Genomic DNA, 25,059 nt, shown 5'->3' with positions numbered 1-25,059 from the left:
CGCTTCATAGCCGGACAAACACCCAGGACGTACAGTTACGCCCAGGGTCTTCTGGTAACAGGCGGCCAGGGCGTAACTGTACATCTAGGGTCGTCAAGGGGTTAAAGGACCCTGAGGCTAAATTAAAAAAAAATATCTGGATACCCATTTACTTTCAGTGGGAAAATCTAATTCTGCAATAATCTGCAATGTCACAGTGTATGTTTATGTTCCAGCAAAATGGGAAACTGCAGATATTCTAAAAAAAAACATTCAAAAATTCTACTCCTATGGTCTTTACTATTGTTTCAATGGTAATTCTCTTATTGGAGCCATGCTTTTTGTTAAAGGGGTTATCCAGCGCTACAAAAACATGGGCACTTTTCCCCCTCTTTTGTCTCCAGTTCAGGTGTGGTTTGCAATTAAGCTCCATTTACTTCAATGGAACTGAGTTTGAAACCTCACCCAATCTGGAGACAAGAGAGGGGGAAAAGTGTCCATGTTTTTGTAGCGCCGGATAACCCCTTTAATCAGCCTAATAACTTGGTAGGTCTATAAGGCCAGTTTCAGACAAGCAAATACACAGGGGATATACAGTGGTTTTTTATATGTGTGGCTGGCTTGGAATTTGTGTCTGTTTTACAAATGCAAAATGTGTCCATGTAATACTCCTCCCTAGGTGGGCAGCTCTGTAAGCATATTAGCTGAAGACCATTAGCATTTTCAGATTTGTTCAGTACTTGTTTTAGAAATAGAAATTTTTAGGTGATTCCATAATCATTTCCTCATCATTTCAGGTAAACCTCCTATAAGCATGGTGATTCCATAAATATTGCCTGGGGTTATACAGATATTAAAACAGAAGACATATTAACAAGTACATATCGTACAACATTAGGCCATGTTCACATTGCCACAGAACGGCCGGTGTTACGGAAGATCATTCCGGCTGGTACTGCAGTACTGGCCGGATGATCTTCATTGTTGGTGAATTCGGATGCGGGCACACCCTTGTGCACCCACATCCAAAATCCTCGCTGCACACAATGGAGCGTGCGGCAAGAGCCGCATGCTACATTGTGTGAACTGTGGCCGCTATTCAGTGGATACATGACATGTCCGTTTTTTGCAGGGCTGCTAGCGATGCCATTCATTGCAATACAACGCATGTTGTGTATAAATCACGGCCGTTGTTGTAAATTGCGTTGTGTGAACATACGTTGTGTGAACATGGCCTTATACATATCAAAAGCTATTATGGCAGCAATGAAAACTAAAATATATTTCACATAGCAGACATTAAGATTAGATGTTAAAAGACACAGAGGGATTATGGGATTTAGTTATATGATTGATCATCATGGGATCCTTGGGTGGCATATGCTCTTAGAGGTGGATGAAGTTGCTGGTAATGGAGGTGAGGGAGGAACAACAGTAATCAATGGTAAATAGCTGTAAAACAAAGAATATTTGTTTATTTTAAATAATATGACAGCAGAATTGAGAAGAATTACATCCACAAATAATAGAACAAAAAATAATTGCGCAAAAAACTATCTTTTGATCTGTAGCAGACAAGTCAAAGTAGTGTGGCCTAGAGTATCTGTGCTCCACGTCTGCAACGCCTCTTCTTTCTTCCTCCCCTCCTTTCTCATAATTAGGAACGGCCTCAGGCAGGATTTCTGTTCATCGCTCCTCTAAACTGCACCTGTGTCGCTACAGTACATGTGCACTGTGTAGACAAGTGATTAATAAGAGAAATACTTCCCAGAGGGGTTCCTAATAATGAGAAGGGAGGGGAGGAAGAATGGAGAGGCATCGCAGACCAGGGGCAGGGACACTCTAGGCAACACCACTTTGATTCGCTCTTACCAAGGTACCAGGCACCTTTAAAAAGACACAACCGGTAAGGATTTGCTCTCATCAAATGGACGGTACTAGCGGTTTGGGGGGGAGGGGGTTTGGTGGATGCAGTGTCAGGGGAACTCCAGGTTGAGGTTACAAAAAATTACTTACCTATCTATCCCAGTTCTGAAGCTACCAAAAATCCATTTGTTTTGTTCTGTATTGTTTTTCTGTACTTCCTGGTTTAGCAGTTAACAGAATGCAGTACTGGTTCCAGAATGCAATGCTTTTCCTCAGCTATTCATCACAGTCCTCCACCCTGTCCATTACAGGCTGTGTTCACACATTGCAGTTTCATTGTGTTACTGAATTATTTGCAGTACTTTATCATTTCATTGTGTTCCCATCCCCACAGCGCACAGTTACTACCTGTAATACCACACAGCAAGCTGTATTCTCTACCTGTAACACCACACAGCACGCTGTATTCTCTACCTGTAACACCACACAGCACGCTGTATTCTCTACCTGTAACACCACACAGCACACTGTATTCTCTACCTGTAACACCACACAGCACACTGTATTCTCTACCTGTAACACCACACAGCACGCTGTATTCTCTACCTGTAACATCACACAGCACACTGTGTTTTCTACCTGTAACACCACACAGCACGCTGTATTCTCTATCTGTAACACCACACAGCACGCTGTATTCTCTACCTGTAACACCACACAGCGCTGTATTCTCTACCTGTAACACCACACAGCACACTGTATTCTCTACCTCTAACACTACATAGCACGCTGTATTCTCTACCTGTAACACCACACAGCACACTGTATTCTCTACCTGTAACACCACACAGCACGCTGTATTCTCTACCTGTAACACCACACAGCACACTGTTTTCTCTACCTGTAACACCACACAGCATACTGTATTCTCTACCTGTAACAGCACACTGTATTCTCTACCTGTAACACCACACAGCACACTGTATTCTCTACCTGTAACACCACACAGCACACTGTATTCTCTACCTGTAACAACACACAGCACGCTGTATTCTCTACCTGTAACACCACACAGCACTGTATTCTCTACCTGTAACACCACACAGCACACTGTATTCTCTACCTGTAACACCACACAGCACACTGTATTCTCTACCTGTAACACCACACAGCACGCTGTATTCTCTACCTGTAACACCACACAGCACACTGTATTCTCTACCTGTAACACCACACTGTATACTCTATTTGTAACACCACACAGCACACTGTATTCTCTACCTGTAACACCACACAGCACACTGTATTCTCTACCTGTAACACCACACAGCACACTGTATTCTCTACCTGTAACACCACACAGCATACTGTATTCTCTACCTGTAACAGCACACTGTATTCTCTACCTGTAACACCACACAGCACACTGTATTCTCTACCTGTAACACCACACAGCACACTGTATTCTCTACCTGTAACACCACACAGCACACTGTATTCTCTACCTGTAACACCACACAGCACGCTGTATTCTCTATCTGTAACACCACACAGCACGCTGTATTCTCTACCTGTAACACCACACAGCACACTGTATTCTCTACCTGTAACAACACACAGCACGCTGTATTCTCTACCTGTAACACCACACAGCACACTGTATTCTCTAACTGTAACACCACACTGCATTTTCTCCTTGTAACACCACACAGCACACTGTATTCTCTACCTGTAACACCACACTGTATTCTCTACCTGTAACACCACACAGCACACTGTATTCTCTACTTGTAACACCACAGAGAACGCTGTATTCTCTACCTGTAACACCACACAGCACGCTGTATTCTCTACCTGTAACACCACACAGCACGCTGTATTCTCTACCTGTAACACCACACAACACGCTGTATTCTCTACCTGTAACACCACACAGCATGCGGTAGTCTCTACCTGTAACACCACACAGCATGCTGTAGTCTCTACCTGTAACGCTGATATTGGAACAAAGTAAAGAACGTTTTGAATTTTGTTTTTTTTTCTTTTAATCTCCACGCACATATTATGATCAAGCATCTTTTATCTTTGAAGTTGAGCCTTACAATAAGGACTTTATCCCATATTATCTTACATGGGATATACTGTTTATGCCTCGTTTTTTCTCCAGGTGGGATAGGCAGTGCCAGCTCTGATCCTCTCTGCCGTTTTGCATCATTTACTTGTGTTATTGCATCATTTTTGTGAATACGCTGCAGTACTGCAATGACACTCCAACATGTGTGAACACAGCCCTAATTTCACTGCAGACTTCTGCACAATCAGTGAAATCAGTGCAGCACCTGCTTTTGGCCGTATAGAGATGGTGAATCACTCAGGGGATTGGGGGATCCAGCCAAGCCGCCTGTGACATCACGCCCTGCCCCGTCTGCATCATCAGCCTGTCCTCAGCAAATACACACAATGTGAGACAGAGGCATGAAATATTTGTCTCCTAAGGTGGGATAGCAGAGGGAGCGGGAGACAATGTGATTTGGCACAGAGGCCATTTTTCTTCACTTCCTAGATTTCAAACAGCTACCAGTGTGGCAGAACCGAACAGATACGGTAATACACATCTATATAACTTTTAATGTGCTTTTAATAGAAAACAAGTTTTCCTTATGTGGAGTTCCCCTTTATGTCAGAATAACCTTTTAGGAGTACATATAAACATAGCATGTCCCAATGTACCCTTTTTTTCCCCCATTCACTGCAACTGTATGTGTACCTTTTGTAACATAACTTATCTTGTAACGTAATGTATCTTTACCGCATACTATTTTTGGAGCACTTTTTGATTTCTTTTTATCATACCTCCCAACCGTCCCGGATCCAGCGTTTTTGGTTTTGGGGTGATGTCCCGCTGTCTCGGGACGGCCCCCATGTGTCCCGCTGTCCCCCACCCCGGCCCCGGCGTTCGCACCGGCAGCTGCCGGGTGCAGACTGTGGCCCTTACACTGTGAGTACTCCTAATGAGCGCTCACAGCGACATCTACTGGCCGGGTGTATGCCCCCCCCGACACCGCTCCCGACGCTGAGGAGGCCGAGGAGGTGATGCACAGGCTTCTCGCGCAGGCTTCCTCTTCCAGCCCCGCGGTGCCCGCACTCCTCTCCTGCTTGGCACAGATGATGTGAGAAGAGTGCAGGCGCCATGGAGCTGGAATAGGAAGCCCATAGTTGCCAACAGTATGACCCGGTAAGCCCCACCCCCATCGCAGTAAGCCCCGCCCCCGGCACCCACCGCAGGGCTTACTAACCAGCAGAGTACACAGGGCCACAGGAGGAGAGACGCCATGGACAACTAGAAATATGGTAAGTATAATGGGTCAGTCTCTTACCATATTTCTAGTTGTCCATGGCGTCTCTCCTCCTCTGGCCCTGTGTACTCTGCTGGTTAGTTAGCCCCGTGGTGGGCACCGGGGCGGGGCTTACCGCGATGGGGAGCGGGGCTTACCCGGTCATACTGTTGGTAACTATGGAAGCCTGCACCAGAACCTCCATGAGATTGAGTACTAAGTAACATACTAAGAAGGTACTAAGGGGCATACTAAGGGGGTACTAAGGGGCATACTAAGGGGTACTAAAGGGCATACTAAGGGGCATACTAAGGTGGTACTAAGGGGCATACTAAGGTGGTACTAAGGGGCATACTAAGGGAGTACTAAGGGGCATACTAAGGGGGTACTAAAGGGCATACTAAGGGGGTACTAAAGGGCATACTAAAGGGGTACTAAAGGGCATACTAAGGGGGTACTAAGGGTCATACTAAGAGGGTACTAAGGGGCAAACTAAGGGGGTACTAAAGGGAAAACTAAGGGGCATACTAAGGGGGTACTAAAGGGCATACTAAGGGGGTACTAAAGGGCATACTAAGGGGGTACTAAAGGGCATACTAAGGGGGTTCTAAAGGGCATACTAAGGGGCATACTAAGAGGGTATTAAAGGGCATACTAAGGGGCATACTAAGGGGGTACTAAAGGGCATACTAAGAGGGTATTAAGGGGCATACTAAGGAGGGTACTAAGGGGCATACTAAGGAGGGTACTAAGGGGCATACTAAGGGCGTACTAAGGGGCATACTAAAGGGATACTAAGAGGCATACAACATAGGGGCATGCTATATACCATGTGGGGGCTAAAAAGGAGGGGTTATATTATGTGGGGGCTACAAAGGGAGCTATACTATGTGCTTTTTGGTGGGCTCCTGCACAGGAATGGGCCCTATACTATATAGGGGCTGCTACGGGGGAGGGCTATACTCTATGGGGACTGCTGCACAGGGGGTAAAATTGAAGCAGAGAAGACGTCCCCTGTGAGTCACCGAATACCTGCAATACAATCACCTATAAGGTCTGCAGGTGTACAGCCTCATCTACCGCTATATGGTCACTGTTGAGGGAGAGTACTGCTCTGTGTATAGTGGATGTTATGTAGTAATAGTATAAGGGGGGTATAAGTCACTATGTGGTGAAGATATGGTGATATTTGTTTCTTATGTAATGGTAACAGGTGATGCGGTTATGAGGGGCATGGCTATGGGGGGGCACTTTGCCGTGACTGTCCTTCTTTCCTCTGTGCAAACGGGAGGTATAATGGTATAATGGGTCAGTCTCTTACCATATTTCTAGTTGTCCATGGCGTCTCTCCTCCTCTGGCCCTGTGTACTCTGCTGGTTAGTTAGCCCCGTGGTGGGCGCCGGGGGCGGGGCTTACGGCGATGGGGACGGGGCTTACCGGGTCATACTGTTGGTAACTATGGAAGCCTGCACCAGAAGCTCCATGAGATTGAGTACTAAGAGGCATACTAAGAAGGTACTAAGGGGCATACTAAGGGGGTACTAAGGGGCATACTAAGGGGTACTAAAGGGCATACTAAGGGGTTAATAAGGGGCATATTAAGGGGGTACTAAAGGGCATACTAAGGAAGTACTAAGGGGCATATTAAGGGGGTACTAAGGGGCATACTAAGGTGGTACTAAGGGGCATACTAAGGTGGTACTAAGGGGGTACTAAGGGGCATACTAAGGTGGTACTAAGGGGCATACTAAGGGGGTACAAAGGGGCATACTAAGGGGGTACATTAAAGGCATACTAAGGGGGTACTAAAGGGCATACTAAGAGGGTACTAAGGGGCATACTAAGAGGGTACTAAATTGCATACTAAGGGGCTACTAAAGGACAAACTAAGGGGGTACTAAAGGGCATACTAAGGGGGTACTAAAGGGCATACTAAGGGGGTTATAAAGGGCATACTAAGGGGGTACTAAAGGGCATACTAAGGGGCATACTAAGGGGGTACTAAAGGGCATACTAAGGGGCATACTAAGGGGGTACTAAAGGGCATACTAAGGGGGTATTAGGGGCATACTAAGGAGGGTACTAAGGGGCATACTAAGGAGGGTACTAAGGGGGTACTAAGGGGCATACTAAAGGGATACTAAGAGGCATACAAAATAGGGGCATGCCATATACCATGTGGGGGCTAAAAAGGAGGGGTTATATTATGTGGGGGCTACAAAGGGAGCTATACTATGTGCTTTTTGGTGGGCTCCTGCACAGGAATGGGCCCTATACTATATAGGGGCTGCTACGGGGGAGGGCTATACTCTATGGGGACTGCTGCACAGGGGGAGGGGAAAGATGGCAAGAAACATAAAATTGAAGCAGAGAAGACGTCCCCTGTGAGTCACCGAATACCTGCAATATATTCACCTATAAGGTCTGCAGGTGTACAGCCTCATCTACCGCTATATGGTCACTGCTGAGGGAGAGTACTGCTCTGTGTATAGTGGATGTTATGTAGTAATAGTATAAGGGGGGTATAAGTCACTACAGTATGTGGTGAAGATATGGTGATATTTGTTTCTTATGTAATGGTAACAGGTGATGCGGTTATGAGGGGCGTGGCTACGGGGGGGGCGTGGCACATTGCCGTGACTGTCCCTCTTTCCTCTGCGCAAAAGTTGGGAGGTATGTTTTTATTTCTGTTTTGGTAGGTTAGATGAGCGGCATTCTACCAACATATCCCCCTCTCCTCCTCCACACAGAGAGTTGCATGAACAGTTTATGCAGTTTCCACCTTAACCTGCTCCTGGACAGATCTTGATTTTAAAGTGTCACTGTCGTTATAACTTTCTAAATCATCAGTAGATGTGATATAAAGTTTAAAATTTAAATATTTTTTTTTTTATCATGGAAAACACGGCACTTCCTGTTTTCTGACTATTTTTTTCTCAAGAAACAGGAAACAGTCAGAAAACAGGAAGTCCTGCGTATCCCAGGCCATCTGAGCGCTCACAGAGAGAAGGCAGTCATGTGCTCAACAGATACATTGAGCTATGATTCTCTGTACTGGACAGAATTCCTGTGTTTAGGCTCTGTTCACAGAGGAGGTGTGCGAGCCTCCCATAGACTGTCATTATGACAGGGAGGCTGGCGGGATTCTGCGGCGGAGAATTCCGCCAGTTTTGCTCCGTGTGAACAGAGGCTTAGTCTGTTTTCAGGAGACTGGACCAGGATTTCTGGTAAGTTCAGCTTTGTTTTACAGCATGATAGCAACAAAAAACCATAATGAATGTATATAGCAAACTTGTTTTATATCACATCTACTGTTGATTTCGATTTTGAAAGTTATAACGACAGGGACACTTTAAAACAAAATCAAGAATGTTGCTCTATCTGCATCTTAGCATTAGCTTGAGCCATTGGTAGATGTTGCCCTTGGTGCAATCAATGTGGGGGACATAAAGACTAATATTATGATGACACCATGGCACTCTATAGGTTCATATAGTAATCCACGAGCACAATCTTACCTAGGAATCTTCTTTTGACTGAGAAGTGAGAGCACAGATTCCAGTCAATCCAGCAAGAATGGAAATCATGAGTACTGGTGTATTTACAGCAATGAGTATGTAGTAATTTATAAAGGCAACTGTCTGGGAAAATAAAGAAACTCCTGTTACAACCATATATGTGCAACTACCGTATTTTTCGCTTCATAAGACGCACCTGTCTACAAGACGCACCCCTGATTTGGACCACTGAAAACAGAAAAAAAATATTTTATGCTAATTAAACTTCCCTGGTGGTCTAAGGTCATGAAGGGGATAATGCAGTGAAGGGGTCAAAGTTTATTCAATTGACAGTGCCTTGTACCTACACAACACACACTCAGCTCTGCTACACCATACACTCTCAGCTCAGCTACACATTCAGCTCTGCTACACCATACACTCTCAGCTCAGCTACACATTCAGCTCTGCTACACCATACACTCTCAGCTCAGCTTCACATTCAGCTCTGCTACACCAAACACTCTCAGCTCATCTACACACTCAGCTCTGCTACACCATACACTCTCAGCTCAGCTGTATCACACACACTCACACAAACATATCCACAAGCATACACAATGTTATATCAACACACACACACACACACACACAGGGTAACACACATTCCTCTGCTGCTCTGTACTTATACGTGACCATTTAGTGTAGGACCTGCAGGAATGTGAGTTGAAGGACCTTCGCTGATGTCACAGTCATTTGACTAATCACATGACTGTGACATCACCGAAGGTCCTTCAGCTTCCGAAGGTCCTTCAGCAGGTTGCCGTGTATATCCCCTCCCGATTTCTCTCCTGCCAGGCACTGATCTCACTGATCAGTACCGACAGAAAAGGACTGCACAGCTGATGCAGCCTTCCGGAGCATCAGGGAAGGTGTCAGGGTGGTCTGACTGTGTCGGGCTGCCCTGTCTCCTGTATATAAGACGCAGGCACTTTTTAGCAAGATATTTTCTAAATAGTCTTAAAAAGCGAAAAATACGGTAAACACTTTGAGGCTATGTTCCCACACAGTATTTTTGCTCAGTATTTTCTTCAGGATTTGTCAACCAAAACCAGGAGTGGATGGAAAACACATAAAGGCTATGTTCACACATTGTTGAGTAAATATATTGTGTGAGAACATAGCCTTAATATAATTTTGAGGAACAATGGAACCTCTCCACTTCCCAACCCATCAAACTTTAGAGAGTTGACTTTTACTTACATATGGGCAATAATCATGAATGCAAGGCTCACTAGATTTCTGAATGTCAAGAAAAAAACATGCCATGGCAGTGCAGCAGAAAATCAATGTTATAATATTGGAGACAACTGAACTCCACACCTAGATGAACAAAAAAATAATGGATGAAAATTTAAAAAGTTACAATACTGTATTAAAGGGATATTCCCATTACCTAAACAATAGGTGATAGGAATGCAAAAAAAAATTTAAAAAATATTTTTTGCAAATGCTCAACCACCGCTCTCAGCTATGAGAGGGCTAGGCTGAGATGCAAGTCGGGTGGTCGGGAACTTGGAGCCATAAGTATGGTTTTACTCCCCTACAGAGTCTCTCATTGAGGTCACACATGCTTGGATTGCACCTTGAGACATGTGTAACCTCACTGTAAGACACAGCAGAGCCAAGCTCATTTCTCTCTCCACCTCTCTGGGGAGAGAGACACTGCAGGCCGAGGGCACGGATGCTCTAGGTCCTGCCTCATTGACACTCTGCCTCACCGCACTGCTGGAATAGAATTGGTTTCTAGACAAAATACCGGCCCCAGTAGAAAGGCCAACCCGAGACCAGACATGAAGTATCAGAAGTATAGTGTAGAAAACGGTGCCAACAGTTTGTAACAGCAGATAACAAAAAATCTTGCTTAAAACAATGTCAAGCTGGGTAAACACTTTTGCACATTTTCTGCAGCCCAGGCCACAGATAAAAAGAAATGTTCCTGGCCAGACAGCCACTTTAATCTTTCCTTAACCCCCTCCCGCCACTGCACAGTAAATTAACATCCCTGCAGCCTATGCTAGAGCGCTGCAGCAACGTTAATTTACTATGCAGGATGACACAGGCACAGAGGCTGCGCCTGTACATCTGCGGCAGGTCCTGACTGTCAGTGATAGCCGGGGACTTGCCACAACTGTTTACAGCATCTATAGGGTTTCAGACAGAGAATTCTCTGTCTGGTAACCATCAGGGTTCTGTAATGTGATCGCAGAGCCCCGACGGTAGCCATGGACATTTAATGCCTCAGGCTTCCGTAGGCCGACGGGGAATCAATGACCCATGGTCTAACAACGGCAGTGGATAGAAGAGAAGGGGCAGAGCTAGAGACTTCAGCTTATGGCATCATTATGAAGTCAAAAATGACCTGGGCATTAAGGAATCAATGACTCATGGTCTTGAAAGGGTTAAAGGCCGCAAGAGAGTTCCAGCTCCATGATGATGCTCTTCTTTTGTATGTTTTGACTGGAATTGATTTTAGGATTGCCTTAGTCATTGTATCTTACTAAATTCTAAATACAGTCAATGATGACTTGACGAATTAAAAAAAAAAAAAAAAGATTTGTGATCTTACCAGACGTACGGTAGGATTCCTCTTGACAGCAATCAACAAGAAACCTGTAACTATATACTGGGAGAAATAAAAGAAAAAATAGCATTATGTCTGTATTCAACATTTAGTATAGTATTATATACAACATATCACAAGTCATTCAACACTAGATGAGGGATATGGGCATTTTTTAAAATGGGTGTCTTACCAATAGTCATACTCTGAATCGAGTGAAAAGTTATTATTTTATTGGCCATTATCATTATATCTACTGGGTAAGGCTATGTTCACAAAACATACAATTTAAAAAAAAAACAGCTGCTGTTTTCCATGTTTGCATGTAATGACATGCATTGAAGTCAGTGTAACAACGGCCATTGTTTTCACACAACACATTGAACAATGGTTTTTGTTTGGCACTAAAAATAATGGCCATTTTTTAAAAAAAATAGTATGTTGTGTGAACATAGCCTAATGCTTTTGGAAATTTATAGGGATATGAATTAGAGATTATTATGGTTGAAAGAATCATGGTGTATGGTGTTCCCTCTAAGCTATTGTAGTTAGTTTACATGGTAGTTAGACCTGTATGTAACCTTTTCCTTTCAAAACAACTGGTGTCAGAAAATTATATAGATTTGTAATTCACTTTTGTTTAAAATCCCAAGTCTTTCAGTACTTGTCATTGCGGTATGTCCTGCAGGAAGTGGTGGCTTCTGAAAAGAATACACCACTTCCTGCAGGGCATACAGCAGCTGATAAGTAGTGTTTCATATTGAATCTCCACACAGCAGTAAGATAAGCAGTGCCACATAGTATCCTAGTAGCAAATGTTTCATATAGGGTGCAGATACATATTGCACGCTAAACAAAGGTAAATCAGAGTGGCCCACCGACAAAATTTTTATTCTCTGCTGGTTTATGGGCTAAAGTGAGTGTTATTTTGCTCTGTAGACTAGCCATGTAGTTAAAAGGGTTATCAAAAAATGCAAAAAAAAAAGGATTTCTTCTAGAAACAGCACCTCTCTGTTTCCAAGTTTGTGTTTGGTACTGCAGCCCAGTTCCATTGAAGTGAATAGAGCCGGGTTGTAATACCACATACAACCTGAGGACAGGTGTGGTGCTGGTTTTGGAAGAAAGTAACTTCATTTTAGTTTATCCTGGATAGCCCCTTTAATAGTAAGAACTCTGATCCTCTAGGGTAATGAAGGGCCTAAAATCAACATTACCTGCTATTTTATAAAAAATATTATTTTGTAAAAATGCTGCACTGTCATACCTCTGCTCTTATTGCTGTTTACTTAGGGCCAGTTCACACGGAGTAAAACTGGGGGAATTCTACGGCAAAACTTTCCGCAGCTGAATCCCACCAGCCTCGTGTGTCATACAGGCAGCCTATGGGAGGGCTCGCGAGCCCATCCACAAAATTCCCCAGTTTTACTCCGTGTAAACTGGCCCTAACTAGAGATGAGCGAACCTGGAGCATGCTCGAGTCGATCTGAACCTGAACGTTCGGCATTGGATTAGCGGTGGCTGCTGAACTTGGATAAAGCCCTAAGGCTAAGTGGAAAACATGGATATAGTCATTGGCTGTATCCATGTTTTCCAGACAACCTTAGAGCTTTATCCAAGTTCAGCAGCCCCCGCTAATCAAATGCCGAACGTTCGGGTTCGGATCGACTCAAACCCGGTTCACTCATCTCTAGCCCTAACCCTAACTTATCATATACTAAGTACAATGTCTCCCATGCTGCACCCGATCCCTTGGGCCCACTTCTCTGGACCATTAGTCTTCTTCATAACTTTACCAGTGTTGCCTTTGCTCCTATTCCCTATCTATACCTTAGCCTCACTGCTGGGTAAGTACACACCTCATTTAGGGTATATGTATATGATAATCCACTCCACATATATATTTGACATGTATACATAGAATACTTACAACTGACGATGTCCAATATGGAATACCATATTGCAATGATTTTGAGGCATCATATTGCAATGACAAACTCACTACAAGCTGCCCAAGTGCTGCAAGAATCATTACACTCTAAAGAATAAAATGGATAATAACTATTAGTTACACATCAGAGCTGGGGACTGTTGCTTATATCAATGTAATGTGTTAAAAAGTCAAAGTTGTTCTTTTATCGACTGTCTTTCTTATCCATATAGTAACGCTACTTATCTATTGTTATTTCAGACAATTCCCTTATAGTTTCCTTCTCGTCTCTTTGTGTAGTTTCCTAGAACAGAGTCAATCTCCACCAAATTATTTAGATTTTAGATGGTGAAAACACTGTGCAATGTGTTTGGCTACTCTGCTTCCAACTAATGGTAGAACTGTAGAACAGATGCTTGTGAGAAAGGCCACATAGGCTTTCATTAGCTCCTACTCTTAAAGGGGATGTCCAGGATTCAAAAGAACTTCGCAGTAGAGATGAGCGAACCGGGTTCGGGGTCGAGTCGATCCGAACCCGAACGATCGGCATTTGATTAGCAGTGGCTGCAGAACTTAGATAAAGCTCTAAGGTTGTCTGGAAAACGTGGATGCAGCCAATGACTATATCCATGTTTTCCACATAGCCTTAGGGCTTTATCCAAGTTCAGCAGTCACCGCTAATAAAATGCAGAACATTTGGGTTCGGATCGACTCGAGTTACAGAGCTTATTACTCAGCTTGATGATCATGCAGCAAGGGCTTTACAGACGTTGTTAACAATATCTGTGCAGCCCTTGCTGCATAAATAGAAAATAATAAAGTTATACTTACCTTTTCAGGTTCCTCCTGGCTTTTTCTGGCTCACTGCTGCGGACACGTCACTGCAGTGAAGGGCCGCTTAGCCAATCACTGGCTGCAACACTGGTCTATCACTGCAGAAGCTTCAGCAGCAGCTGCTGTGATCAGGTAAAGTGGGGAATAGGCAGCAGGACACCATGGGAAGCCTGGACAGGTAAGTATATTCTTTAATGTTTTCCTAGTTAAGAGGCAGCCGAGCTAGCGAATCAATTTGCTTCAATATTACTGTATATTCACTCATCTTTAACTACAAGTTATGTTAGTGAGGGAAATGAGAGCAGAATGAGAAACCAGCTGTTTTCAATTTAGAATTCTGCCTCATAAACGCAATGCATGTTATTTATAATTTACCCATTTAGCAGGATATTTTTGGCTTACTGACATCATGGAAAAAAGTCTGTCAAAAGTGGTCATAAAGAAGGGTCATGGTAATAAGGGCACTATTTTCTTAAAGAGGCATTCTATCTTTTGAAGTGATGGGATATGTGATAATTTTTTTCATCATAGAGGGATTCACCTCTTCATTAGTTTCCCCTCTATAATTAGTGTCCTTAAGGGTACATCTACACAGAGATTTATCCGACAGATTTTTGAAGCCAAAGGCAGGAACAGACTATAAACAGAGAACAGGTCATAAAGGAAAGAGTGAGGTTTCTCCACTTTTCAAATCCACTCCTGGCTTTGGCTTCAGAAATCTGTCAGATAAATCTCTCTGTGTAAACGCACTCTTAGGGTACTATTACACGGGCCGATGGGGGCCCGATAATAACTGTAAAAGAGCGCCAATCTGCTCGATCGGTGCTCATTTACTGGGCCTATTACACGGCACGATAATCGCTTAACAGGGGCTGCATGGACATTGTTACCAATGTCCTTGCAGCTCTTGCTTAAACTCCATACATTACCTATCCATGCTGCAGGGCTCCTCTTGCAGTCTGCTTCTCACCGGGTCCCGCACGCTGCAGCTCCAGAGCGGCCGATGACATTGATAGGGCCAATTCGGCCGAGTATCGTTCCGTGTAATAGGGCCCTTACACAGAGCTAAGGAGAAAGAGACAGATGGCTCCATTCACTTGAATGGAGTTGTGCTGCACTTCCCCTGCATAGCTGCTGGCTGAGGGGGGATGCTACTCTATGCAGGAAAATATGAAGATGCTGAGAGTGTAGTCCCTTCATTCTTAAAGAGAACCTGTCAGCCACGGGACTGCTGCAAAACCCACCCTGCCCCTAGATAAAGTGTTGTATACTTACCCTCTCCTACCAGTGATGCCCGTCACACAGACATCGCCACCGCTGATCTTTGTGCTCATTATGCTAATGAGCAGAGATGAGTCCAATGTCCCTAGGAAATCAGTGTGCAGGGATTTTCTACAGATGTCAGACTCATCTCTGTTCATTAGCATAATGAGCGCAAAGAGAAGCAGTGGCGATTTCTCTGCGACAGTACCAGCATCCAGAGCATCACCGGCAGAAGAGGGTAAGTATACAACACAGGTTCTCATTAAAGAAGCACTTACAGATTTTATATTTTTTCTATTTAGTATTTGTTATGCAGCCAATCAAATTTATATATATATATATATATATGTGTGTGTGTGTGTGTGTGTTGTGTGTGTGTGTGTGTGTGTCTGTTTATGTTTTCTACTGGTATTACCTCAATTAGTTATTCCTTTCTATCTGTAAATTCATGGAATCTTATCATTCAAATGGGTCATGGGATTACATGGTGACCCCCTAAAAATTACATGGGCTTCTTTGCTCTCGCTGGGATCATTATATCAGATAGCAGAACTTACTACATGATCCTTCTGTGAGAACTGTTCTACATAAGCTCTTTATGGGAGAAGAAACATCCATTAGAGTAATCATTGATGAATATACAGCTCCTGTCTCAGGTATAATGGATTTGAAGACAGTTCAGCCTCCCTTGCTGGGCTGATGCATCATGGGATTGATAGCAGATTTGAAATGAAAAGAATACAGTTCAAAATCTAAATATTAAAGTGGTGGCTAATGGAATGAAACAGATGACACTGCAGGAATAGCAAAAATAAATGCACCCCCAAAAAAAACATGTCCTTTTAGCTGAAGCCACACCCCTTTATAGGGTGAAGTGTAAAAGTGTCTGACACACCTAGTAAATGTGCTGTAACTCTGTTACTGTGCTGTTTTTTTGCCCCTAGTGATGGCTGCAGCCAGAATTTTATCATTTAAATTACTATGGATTACTTCTTTATTCTCTTTGACCTTTAGGAATTTGTGAAATTGATTCTTTACTCACCCCAAAAATGTTTATTTTTCTTTTCCGAAATTTCTGCTCAATGACAGATAAAGTTGTCCTTTGAGTCGTTGGGTTCCTTAAATCCTGGAAACTATCATCATAAGCGCTGCTTGGGGTTGTTGATCTGTTGTTGTAGCCAGGTGCTGGTGTTTCTGTATTCCATTGTTGACTGTAGATAGCAGGTTGAGGAGGTGAAGGGTTTGTATAGTTATGTCTTGGTATCTCCGTATACAATGGTTCAGTGGTGGGTGGACTATTAAACTGTGGAGCTGGTAGAGGAACGTTTAGGGGTGGCAGGGGCACATTGGTAAGGGTATGATAAGCAGGCGGCAAGGACTGGTCATCAAATTCTGGATTATCAGATTGGGCTAGAGAAATAGTCCATATGGGTGAAGCAGAAATTTCATGATATGATGGAGGATTGTGGCATGTAATCTCATCCATGTGACTGTTAACCTTGTTTAATGGTGGGGAGGACATTACCAAGAAATCACTATGGGAAAAGAAGGAAAATTCACCATCAGTTATAAATTATAACCAGATATTTATCAGAATCATATGTTACTATTTGTGGTTGGTTGATCAGGAACCTATTTTCTGAACAGCGCTCCGTGTGGTCAGGAGTTTGTTTTACAAATGTTATCTTACAATAGTCGACATTTATTCATCTGTAAGAGACAAAGACTGGACACAGATAAATAGCAACAGATTACAGCTCAGCTTCCATGTCTCATAATAGATTGAGACCGGTTGCTATGTGTCTGGAAAAGAAAAACAACGTCTGATTTGTATCACAACTTCATAAATCTGTTATTTTTGGTTATGTCCACAATTATGTGAAATCACCCTCACAGGGGATGTTCTAGATACTATTTTTTCAGTATCTGGAATATCCCTTTAAGATGTCCATGTATATACTGTATTTATCTATTCCTTACTAAATAAATCACTGCATCAAAATTCTTTCTACTGTCAGACTGTAATTCTGAGAAACAAAGCTCAATTTCAGTTAGATATAATGTTATCATCTTCCAATTTGTGGACTCTTGCTCATTTGTTTTCCTCAACAAGTGCCCATTGTCCTTCCAGTAAATGAAATCAATCGTCAAATGATATGAGTGTATGACTAAGGTTTTTATTTGTGACATGAATATGTAATCTCTGAACTTTCTCCTTATGACAAATCATTTAACCTTATTTCTACATGTCACCATCTAGATTTATAGCTACTAGAGATGAGCAAACCGAGTTCGGATTCGAGTCCATCCGAACCCGAACGTTCGGTATTTGATTAGCTGGGGCTGCTGAACTTGGATAAAGCTCTAAGGTTGTCTGGAAAACATGGATACAGCCAATGACTAGATCCATGTTTTCCACATAGCCTTAGGGCTTTATCCAGCTTCAGCAGTCACCGCTAACCAAATGCCGAACGTTCGGGTTCGGATCGACTCGAACCCGAACCCGGAAACACTCACAGGAAATACTGTGTTCACACATATTTGATGACGCGACTAAATAATGGAACACAGCATAAAATCTGCAAAATGGACCTTAAAGGTGAACTATCAGCAGCTTCATGCATACAAACCTGCATATATCTCCCTGTAATCGCTTATCTCCTCTAGTCTTGTTATCTTTGTATGCTCCTCTATTTTTGTGAAATTTTATCCAAAAGAAATATTAGATGGTTAGGTGCATCGGTGGCGTTCCTTGCCCCCCCCCCCCCCAGTGCACTGTTCAGTCTGCTTGCGCGCCTCCTCCATTCCTGCCTTCCTATGCATATTCGATATGCCGCTAATTTTGGCGCATGCGCAGGAACAGTAGCCTATCTCCGTACAAGTGTTGTTACTGCGCATGACTGAAAAAGACCAGCCTGCTTATGCTGACTTGAATATGCATAGTAGGCATGAATGGGGGAGGTGGGCAGGCAAACCGTGCATGGGGAGGGGGGGGGGGACAAAAGACCACAGTGAACCTAAAGAGCTAATTTATAGTATTTTTTATAGATAAAAAATCACTAAAACTGCGGGACATACAAAGCTAAGAAGACCGGTGCTGGAAAGAGGAGATAGAAGGCTATAGGGAGAGATTAGCTTGTTCATATGCACAAACCTGCTGATAGTTTCCCTTTAATACCTAATGCAATGTCTGAGGGGTGGTGCATGTTCAACTGATTGACTCACGTGCACTATTCCTGCAGGGTGTCTGCTTTTTGTCAGCCTTGAATTTCCCACAGTTCCTGTAGAAGTAGAATGGTTTATACACTAAGCATTCCATTGACCTGATTCACTCTCACTGGATTTTCCTCAGTTACAACATTTCGACATGTGGAAAATGGGGAATGATAATAAAATGAATCATAAAAAGTGCAAAGGGCAAAGATGTGATTTTCTAGATAATTAAGCTATTTATTCATATCACAGTAATCATTTGCATAGTCCTCTGGCATTAAGTTGCATATATTAAAGGGGTACTCCAGCAACAAAAAAAAACTTTTAAATTAACTGATTTCAAATGCAGATTTCAACACCGGCTGTTATTAAAGGAAAAAATGAATTGCATTGATTTCAATGAAATTCCGTCTGGAATGTATACACTCTGCTTTGGCCGCACTTTACATTGTCAGCTATGGTAAATTGGAACGCAGGTACTCATTGACTTCTATATATAGTGCGCCCCCTGCTGGACACTCCATTGGAATTACACCCCCGGTTCGTGACGTCACAGTATTTCAGAGAATCTGAAGTCTTCCTGATCTACTAAATTAAGGGAAATAGCCCTATATGTGCATTTCCCATAATTAATGTACATTAGAAATTTGTCTAACTTTCCATAAGTAATAACATATTAAAAAATAGTTTTGGCCAGACTTCTCCTTTAATTTTTCCATAAAATGCGAGTGCTCATAGTAATAGTGCTGGGTGCAGCAGCCGGGTGCACAGATGTCGGCCCTGTAGGGGGCAGCATGGATGGTTAATAAAGATAAGTGAACCTCAAGCATGCTCGAGTCCATCCAAGTCCGAACTTTCGGCATTTGATTAGCGGTGGCTGCTGAAGTTGGATAAAGCCCTAAGGCTATGTGGAAAACATGGATATAGTCATTGACTGTATCCATGTTTTCCAGACAATCTTAGAGCTTTATCCAAGTTCAGCAGCCCCAGCTAATCAAATGTCAAACATTCGGGTTCGGACTTGGATGGACTCGAACCCGAACCCGGTTCGCTCATCTCTAATGGTTAAGTAGATTAATTACTTATCCATCCTGATGGCACACTGGTCGCACATAGCTAAGGCTGGCCCTGCTGAAAGTAGTATATGCACTACTATCCAATACAAAAAAAATGATTTTTGGGATTAGTGTTTAATGCATCATGCATGCTCCCCCTGCTGGTCTAATTCCATTTCTGTGGTGTTTCCATCACTTTCTGAGTTTTTTCAGGTACATCAGACACCCTTCCCCTCAGCCGAATAGGAGGCCCCTGAAAAAATGCTTGAGTCTCCTATTGACTTTAATGGGGTTTGATGCTCGAATCGAGCACTCGAGCATTAGAAAATACCCAACTTCAGTAGCAAGCATTTGATCATTATAGCATTCTTTCCTCTCTAATAAAGACGATACAAGGAACTTTTTCTGTGATTGTAGCATCTTAACTTGAAAAATACCATTAGGCTGGGTTCACACTACATATATTTCAGTCTGTATTGTGGTCCTCATATTGCAACCAAAACCAGGAGTGGATTAAAAACACAGAAAGGATCTGTTCACACAATGGTAAAATTGAGTGGATGGCCGCCACATAACAGTAAATAACGGCCATTATTTCATTACAACAGCCGTTGTTTTAAAATAACAGCAAATATTTGCCATTAAATGGCGGCCATCCACTCAATTTCAACATTGTGTGAACAGAGCCTTTCTGTGTTTTTAATCCTCTCCTGGTTTTGGTTGCAATATGAGGACCACAATACTGACTGAAATATACGTAGTGTGAACCCAGCCTTAAGGGTGGGTTCACACTAGAGATGAGCGAATTGTTTCGCCCGGTATGGGATCCGGGTCGCATTTTCCAAAAAGTCAGAGTACGATCGGATTCAGATATATTGAAGTCCACTTCCCTTTTTTTTTCTTGCTTTCTAAAATGGCAGCTGCCATTTTAGAAACCAAGAAGTGTTCCGGGCGGGAAAAGCGCTTTCCCATGATGTCCGGAACACATCCAATCAACAGGGATAGTTTTAAGAGGAGCGCTCACATGACCGTATGAGGCAGTGTGCTGAGAGAGATAGAAAGGAGAGTGTAACAAGTCCACACAGCTCATCAGTGACAAAAAGCTGGCAATTGCTCGTGCTGCTGTTCTCAGAAGATATTCAACAAACGCAAAGACAAAAAGAATATTAGGAAAGCAGAGCGGAGAAACATATAGTGATTAAGAGAGAAAAATAGAGAGGGCGAAACATAGATAGATAGATAGACAGATTAGGCATAGGAGAGCAAAGGGTGCACAGAACAAAAACGCCAGAAAGAAAATAGAAACCAGAAAATTTTTTTCTCAACCTTAGTGTCAAATATACCTCTAGTGCATGCCTGCATAATAGTAAAAAAAAACAGCTTTACAGCTACAAAAGGCTTAAAGTAACATGCCTAAAATACTGTATATGACATACGTGGTTTCCTGAGACAAAAATATATATCTAGTGCATGTTTGTAGAATAAAAATACAAAATCTGCAGCTATCTAGGCACAGAAGTGCGCAAGTGACAGGCCTGCTAAAGTAGTGTATATGGAATACGTGGTTTCCTAAGACACAAATACCACTGCTGATCCCCACGATACCACTGCTGATCCCCACGCTAGCCCTGCTTATCCCCATAAAACCACTGCTCATCCCCACAGTATCACTGCTCATGGCTGAGCTGATCCTGCTGCTGATCCCTACGATACCACTGCTGGTCCTTCACTGGTGTTCAGTGACTACTGCTGCTCCTGTACTGGCCTCAAATGACTATTGCTGGACCTCCACTGGCCTCCAATGACTACTGCTGCTCCTTCACTGCATTTGTGACCTTTTTCCTGCATAAACCCTGTAATGGTAAATTTCCTGCATAGACCCTGTAAAAAAAAAACTACTTTGAGATATTGAAAAGATAATGATGTTACTGACATGTAGAGCCCTGAATTCAACCAAATACACTACCCCCGTATCATATAGATGCTTTAAACTATGAAATCCAAAGAAATCTGAAATTTCAGACCGAACTTTCCGAAAAAATCCTAAATTCGGTCGGACCTTACTTTTGAGAAGTTCGCTCATCTCTAGTTCACACGTACCGTATCCGCTACGGATACCTTCCGTATCACTTCAATGAGATTCCATACTCAATGAAAAACTGTGTGTGAACAACTAATAAAAAACGTCTGCTGTTTGCAATAGACGTCCAAAAATTATTGTTATGATCATTATTTTGACGGCCGCGGTGATAACGCTCGTTATTCAATACATTGTGTGCATTGGACGTCCGTCTTTCCATTGACTTCAATGCATTGCATTGCAGTCAGTTAAATCGCCGCAATAACAGAGGTTATTTTAAATAGCAAAGCGGCAGCCTTTTCTCTTTTTTTGACATTGTGTGAACATAGCCAATCAGTGCACCATTCATACTGACTCTTCTTCCCCAATAGTTTTTTTTCTTTTTTTTGAGCACATAAATTAGTTTTAAGAGGTCTAGTCCACAACCATCATTTTGGTATCATTTTGGTATCACATGAAGCGCAGTCAATGTATTTTTTGGTATTTTTTCTCATGTCACACTAAAGGTCCCCATGCACCTTTAATAACTAATGGCCTCCCATCAGAAACACCCCCCACCCCAGAACAAAGGGGTGGGGAAGTGGTTTTACATCACACCTGACCATTGACCCCAATATCCTCTGTCAGTTATCGGTCAGGAAAGCCCCTATACACCCTATACCGTGTAATAAGGGCTATGGGGATCTTAAAGTGGTTTTCCAGCAAAAAGCTTTTTCTTTACAATCAATTGGTGTCAGAAAATTAAGCAGATTCTATTAAAAAACCTCAAGTCTTCCCATACTTATTATCTGCTGTATGTCCTGCAGGAAATGTTTTATTTTCAGTCTGACACAGTGCTCTCTGCTGCCACCACTGGCCGAGACAGAAACTCCGTCTTGGTTTTCTATGAATCCCCATAGAAAACCTCTCCTGCTCTGGACAGTTTCTGTCTCGGCCAAAGATGTAAGCAGAGAGCACTATGTCAGACTGAAAATAAAACATTTCCTGCATGACATACAGCAGCTGATAAGTATGGGAAGACTTGAGATTTTTTAATAGAAGTAATTTACAAATCTGTGTAACTTTCTGATATAAGTTGATCTGAAAGAAACCGATTTTCGCTGGACAATCCCTTTAAGGATGGCAAAAAGCAGTGATACTGAGAGTTGATAAGTGAGGCACTCAGTAGAATTGGTTAAGCTGGCCGTCTTAGAATTTAATAAAAATATCTGGGTCACACAATTTATTGTGCCATAACAAATATAATAGAAAGAAGGAATAAAGTGCATCTATAGTTAGAGAAAACTCTGATGCCGCCTGCAAACAACTCGCCATTTGTTAGCTTTGTAGACTGCTCTTATTGTTACATGGGATTGATTGATTGTTGATTGATTGATTGTTGGATTATTATGGGATGATTATTATTATTATTTATTTATAAAGCGCCCTTGATTTCAGAACGCTATAGGAGCTATAGGAACATAACAAGATACTAAACATTACATGAAGGTGAATGGCAGACTGGTACATGGGCATAGAGGACCCTATTCGCCAGAGCTTACAATCTAAAAACTCTTATTATTTTACAATTTTACAGATCTGAACATGTTATAAACATACCATACTAGGTACAAATCTAGGTGACAAATTACATTATGCACATCTCTCTATATACAGTATATTATAGTAGAATGAACTATAACAGAGCATACTCACATAACAAGGTCCTTTCTGTAGTGTAAACCTCGCTCTATGATATCTGCTCTTTTCAGCTTAGTAAAGTTTTATTATCTGCTCTACTGACTGAGATAAAAAAAATCAATAATTAAAAATGTTGCATCAACTTCTTGATTAAGTTAACAATTTATCGACTGTAATAGCGTTCATGGAGAATTAGCTGACAGGATCGCCACCTCCTGGGCTATGCCAGTAATATCACTCTAAAATACAGGCTTTCTATCCAAACCAGCCTCAACCAGCTAGACAAAACAAGTCTCAGCAACAGTATTAGGAAAATCCAAACCACTAACTATATACTGTACATCCAGTGACATAGCAATAGGGGTCGCAGTGCACCCAGCAAAAAAAAGTTATTGTGCCTATTTTAGTAAAAAAAAAAAAAAAAAAGCCAGAAGTTAGCTGTAAGGCAATAGAATTTGATGAAATGTCATACCTGCTTTGTAAAGTTTTTCTCTTCTCTCTGGCACTTTTTTTTTTGCTCTGTTGCAGTTTATCCAATATACCTATATACCTCTATATACTTAAAGGGGTTGCCCAGCGAAAATATTTTTGTTTCAAATCAACTGATATCAAAAAGTTATATAGATTTGTAATTTACTTCTATTAAAAAATCTCAAGTCTTCCCATACTTATCAGCTTCTGTATGTCCTGCAGGAAATGTTTTATTTTCAGGCTGACACAGTGCTCTCTGCTGACTTCTCTGGCCGAGACAGGAACTCTGTCTCGGTTTTCTATGACTCCCCATAGAAAACCTCTTCTGCTCTGGACAGTTCCTGTCTCAGCCAGAGATGTCAGCAGAGAGCACTGTGTCAGACTGAAAATAAAACAACATTTCCTGCAGGACATACAGCAGCTGATAAGTATGGGAAGACGTGAGATTTTTTTAATGGAAGTAATTTACAAATCTATATAACTTTCTGACACCAGTTGATTAGAAAGAAAAAGATTTTTGCTGAACAACCCCTTTAACCCCTTACTGACACAGGGCGTATATTTACGCCCTGTGGCCGCCTCGGAGAGTTCAGAGGGGGGGCGCACGCCGACCCCGCTCCGAACCGCCACGGTCCCGGGTGCTGCATGTAGCCGGGGCCGCGGCTATTAGCGGGCACGGTCCGATCGCCGTGCTCGCTAATAAAGTAATAAGATGCAGCTGTCAAAGTTGACAGCTGCATCTGATTACTTAGGCAGCCCGATCGGTGGTGGTATAGTGGCGGAGATCACCCCCCGGGACGTTGTCCCGGAGGAGCGATCTCTGTGTCTGCTGCCGGACGGGGTCTGCGCCGCAATGGCGCCGATCCCAGCTCGGCACTCGAAAGCTTTCGGCTGCAGCAGCCAAAAGCAATCGAGTGCCTATCTCATTGATCTATGCAGTATAACTATACAGCATAGATCTCAATGAGAGATCAATGTGCATATACTAGAAGTCCCCCAGGGGGAATAACCGTAACCACAGGGGGGCTTCTAGTTAATGTGTAAAAGAAAAAAAAAGTGTTCTCATTAGTAAAAATCCCCCTCCCCTAATATGTTTGAATCCACCCACCTTTTCCCATGTTATAAATAAAAAAAAATAAAAAAAAATAAACATGTTTGGTATCGCCCAAACTAATAATTTATCACATTCCTGATCTCACACGGTTAACGGTGTAAGAGCAAACAAATCCCAAAGTG

General features: G+C 42.6%; 1 protein-coding gene across 1 annotated transcript; it reads right to left on the bottom strand.

The window, feature by feature from the left end:
* Positions 1 to 1,204: 1,204 nt before the first annotated feature.
* Positions 1,205 to 23,414, bottom strand: LOC138798740 (uncharacterized). Its single transcript, XM_069979312.1, has 7 exons — positions 23,368 to 23,414; positions 16,367 to 16,859; positions 13,228 to 13,335; positions 11,307 to 11,363; positions 9,941 to 10,060; positions 8,699 to 8,821; positions 1,205 to 1,431 (listed from the first exon to the last, which is right to left on the bottom strand). The coding sequence occupies exons 2-6, from the start codon at positions 16,844 to 16,846 to the stop codon at positions 8,699 to 8,701; spliced, it is 888 nt and encodes a 295-aa protein (XP_069835413.1). The 5' UTR covers positions 16,847 to 16,859; positions 23,368 to 23,414; the 3' UTR covers positions 1,205 to 1,431.
* Positions 23,415 to 25,059: the final 1,645 nt, after the last annotated feature.

Source organism: Dendropsophus ebraccatus, chromosome 8 (assembly GCF_027789765.1).
Source record: "Dendropsophus ebraccatus isolate aDenEbr1 chromosome 8, aDenEbr1.pat, whole genome shotgun sequence".
Lineage (NCBI taxonomy): Eukaryota > Metazoa > Chordata > Amphibia > Anura > Hylidae > Dendropsophus > Dendropsophus ebraccatus.
This window is presented reverse-complemented; position numbering and strand designations above follow the sequence as displayed.

Coding starts and splice junctions, on each gene's coding strand:
- LOC138798740 (XM_069979312.1), bottom strand. CDS start 16,846: ATGTCCTCCCCACCATTAAACAAGGTTAACAGTCACATGGATGAGATT. Junction 11,364..13,227: donor CATATTGGACATCGTCAGTT/GTAAGTATTCTA, acceptor TATTTCTCCCAG/TATATAGTTACAGGTTTCTT. Junction 8,822..9,940: donor TTCATGATTATTGCCCATAT/GTAAGTAAAAGT, acceptor TTATTTTCCCAG/ACAGTTGCCTTTATAAATTA.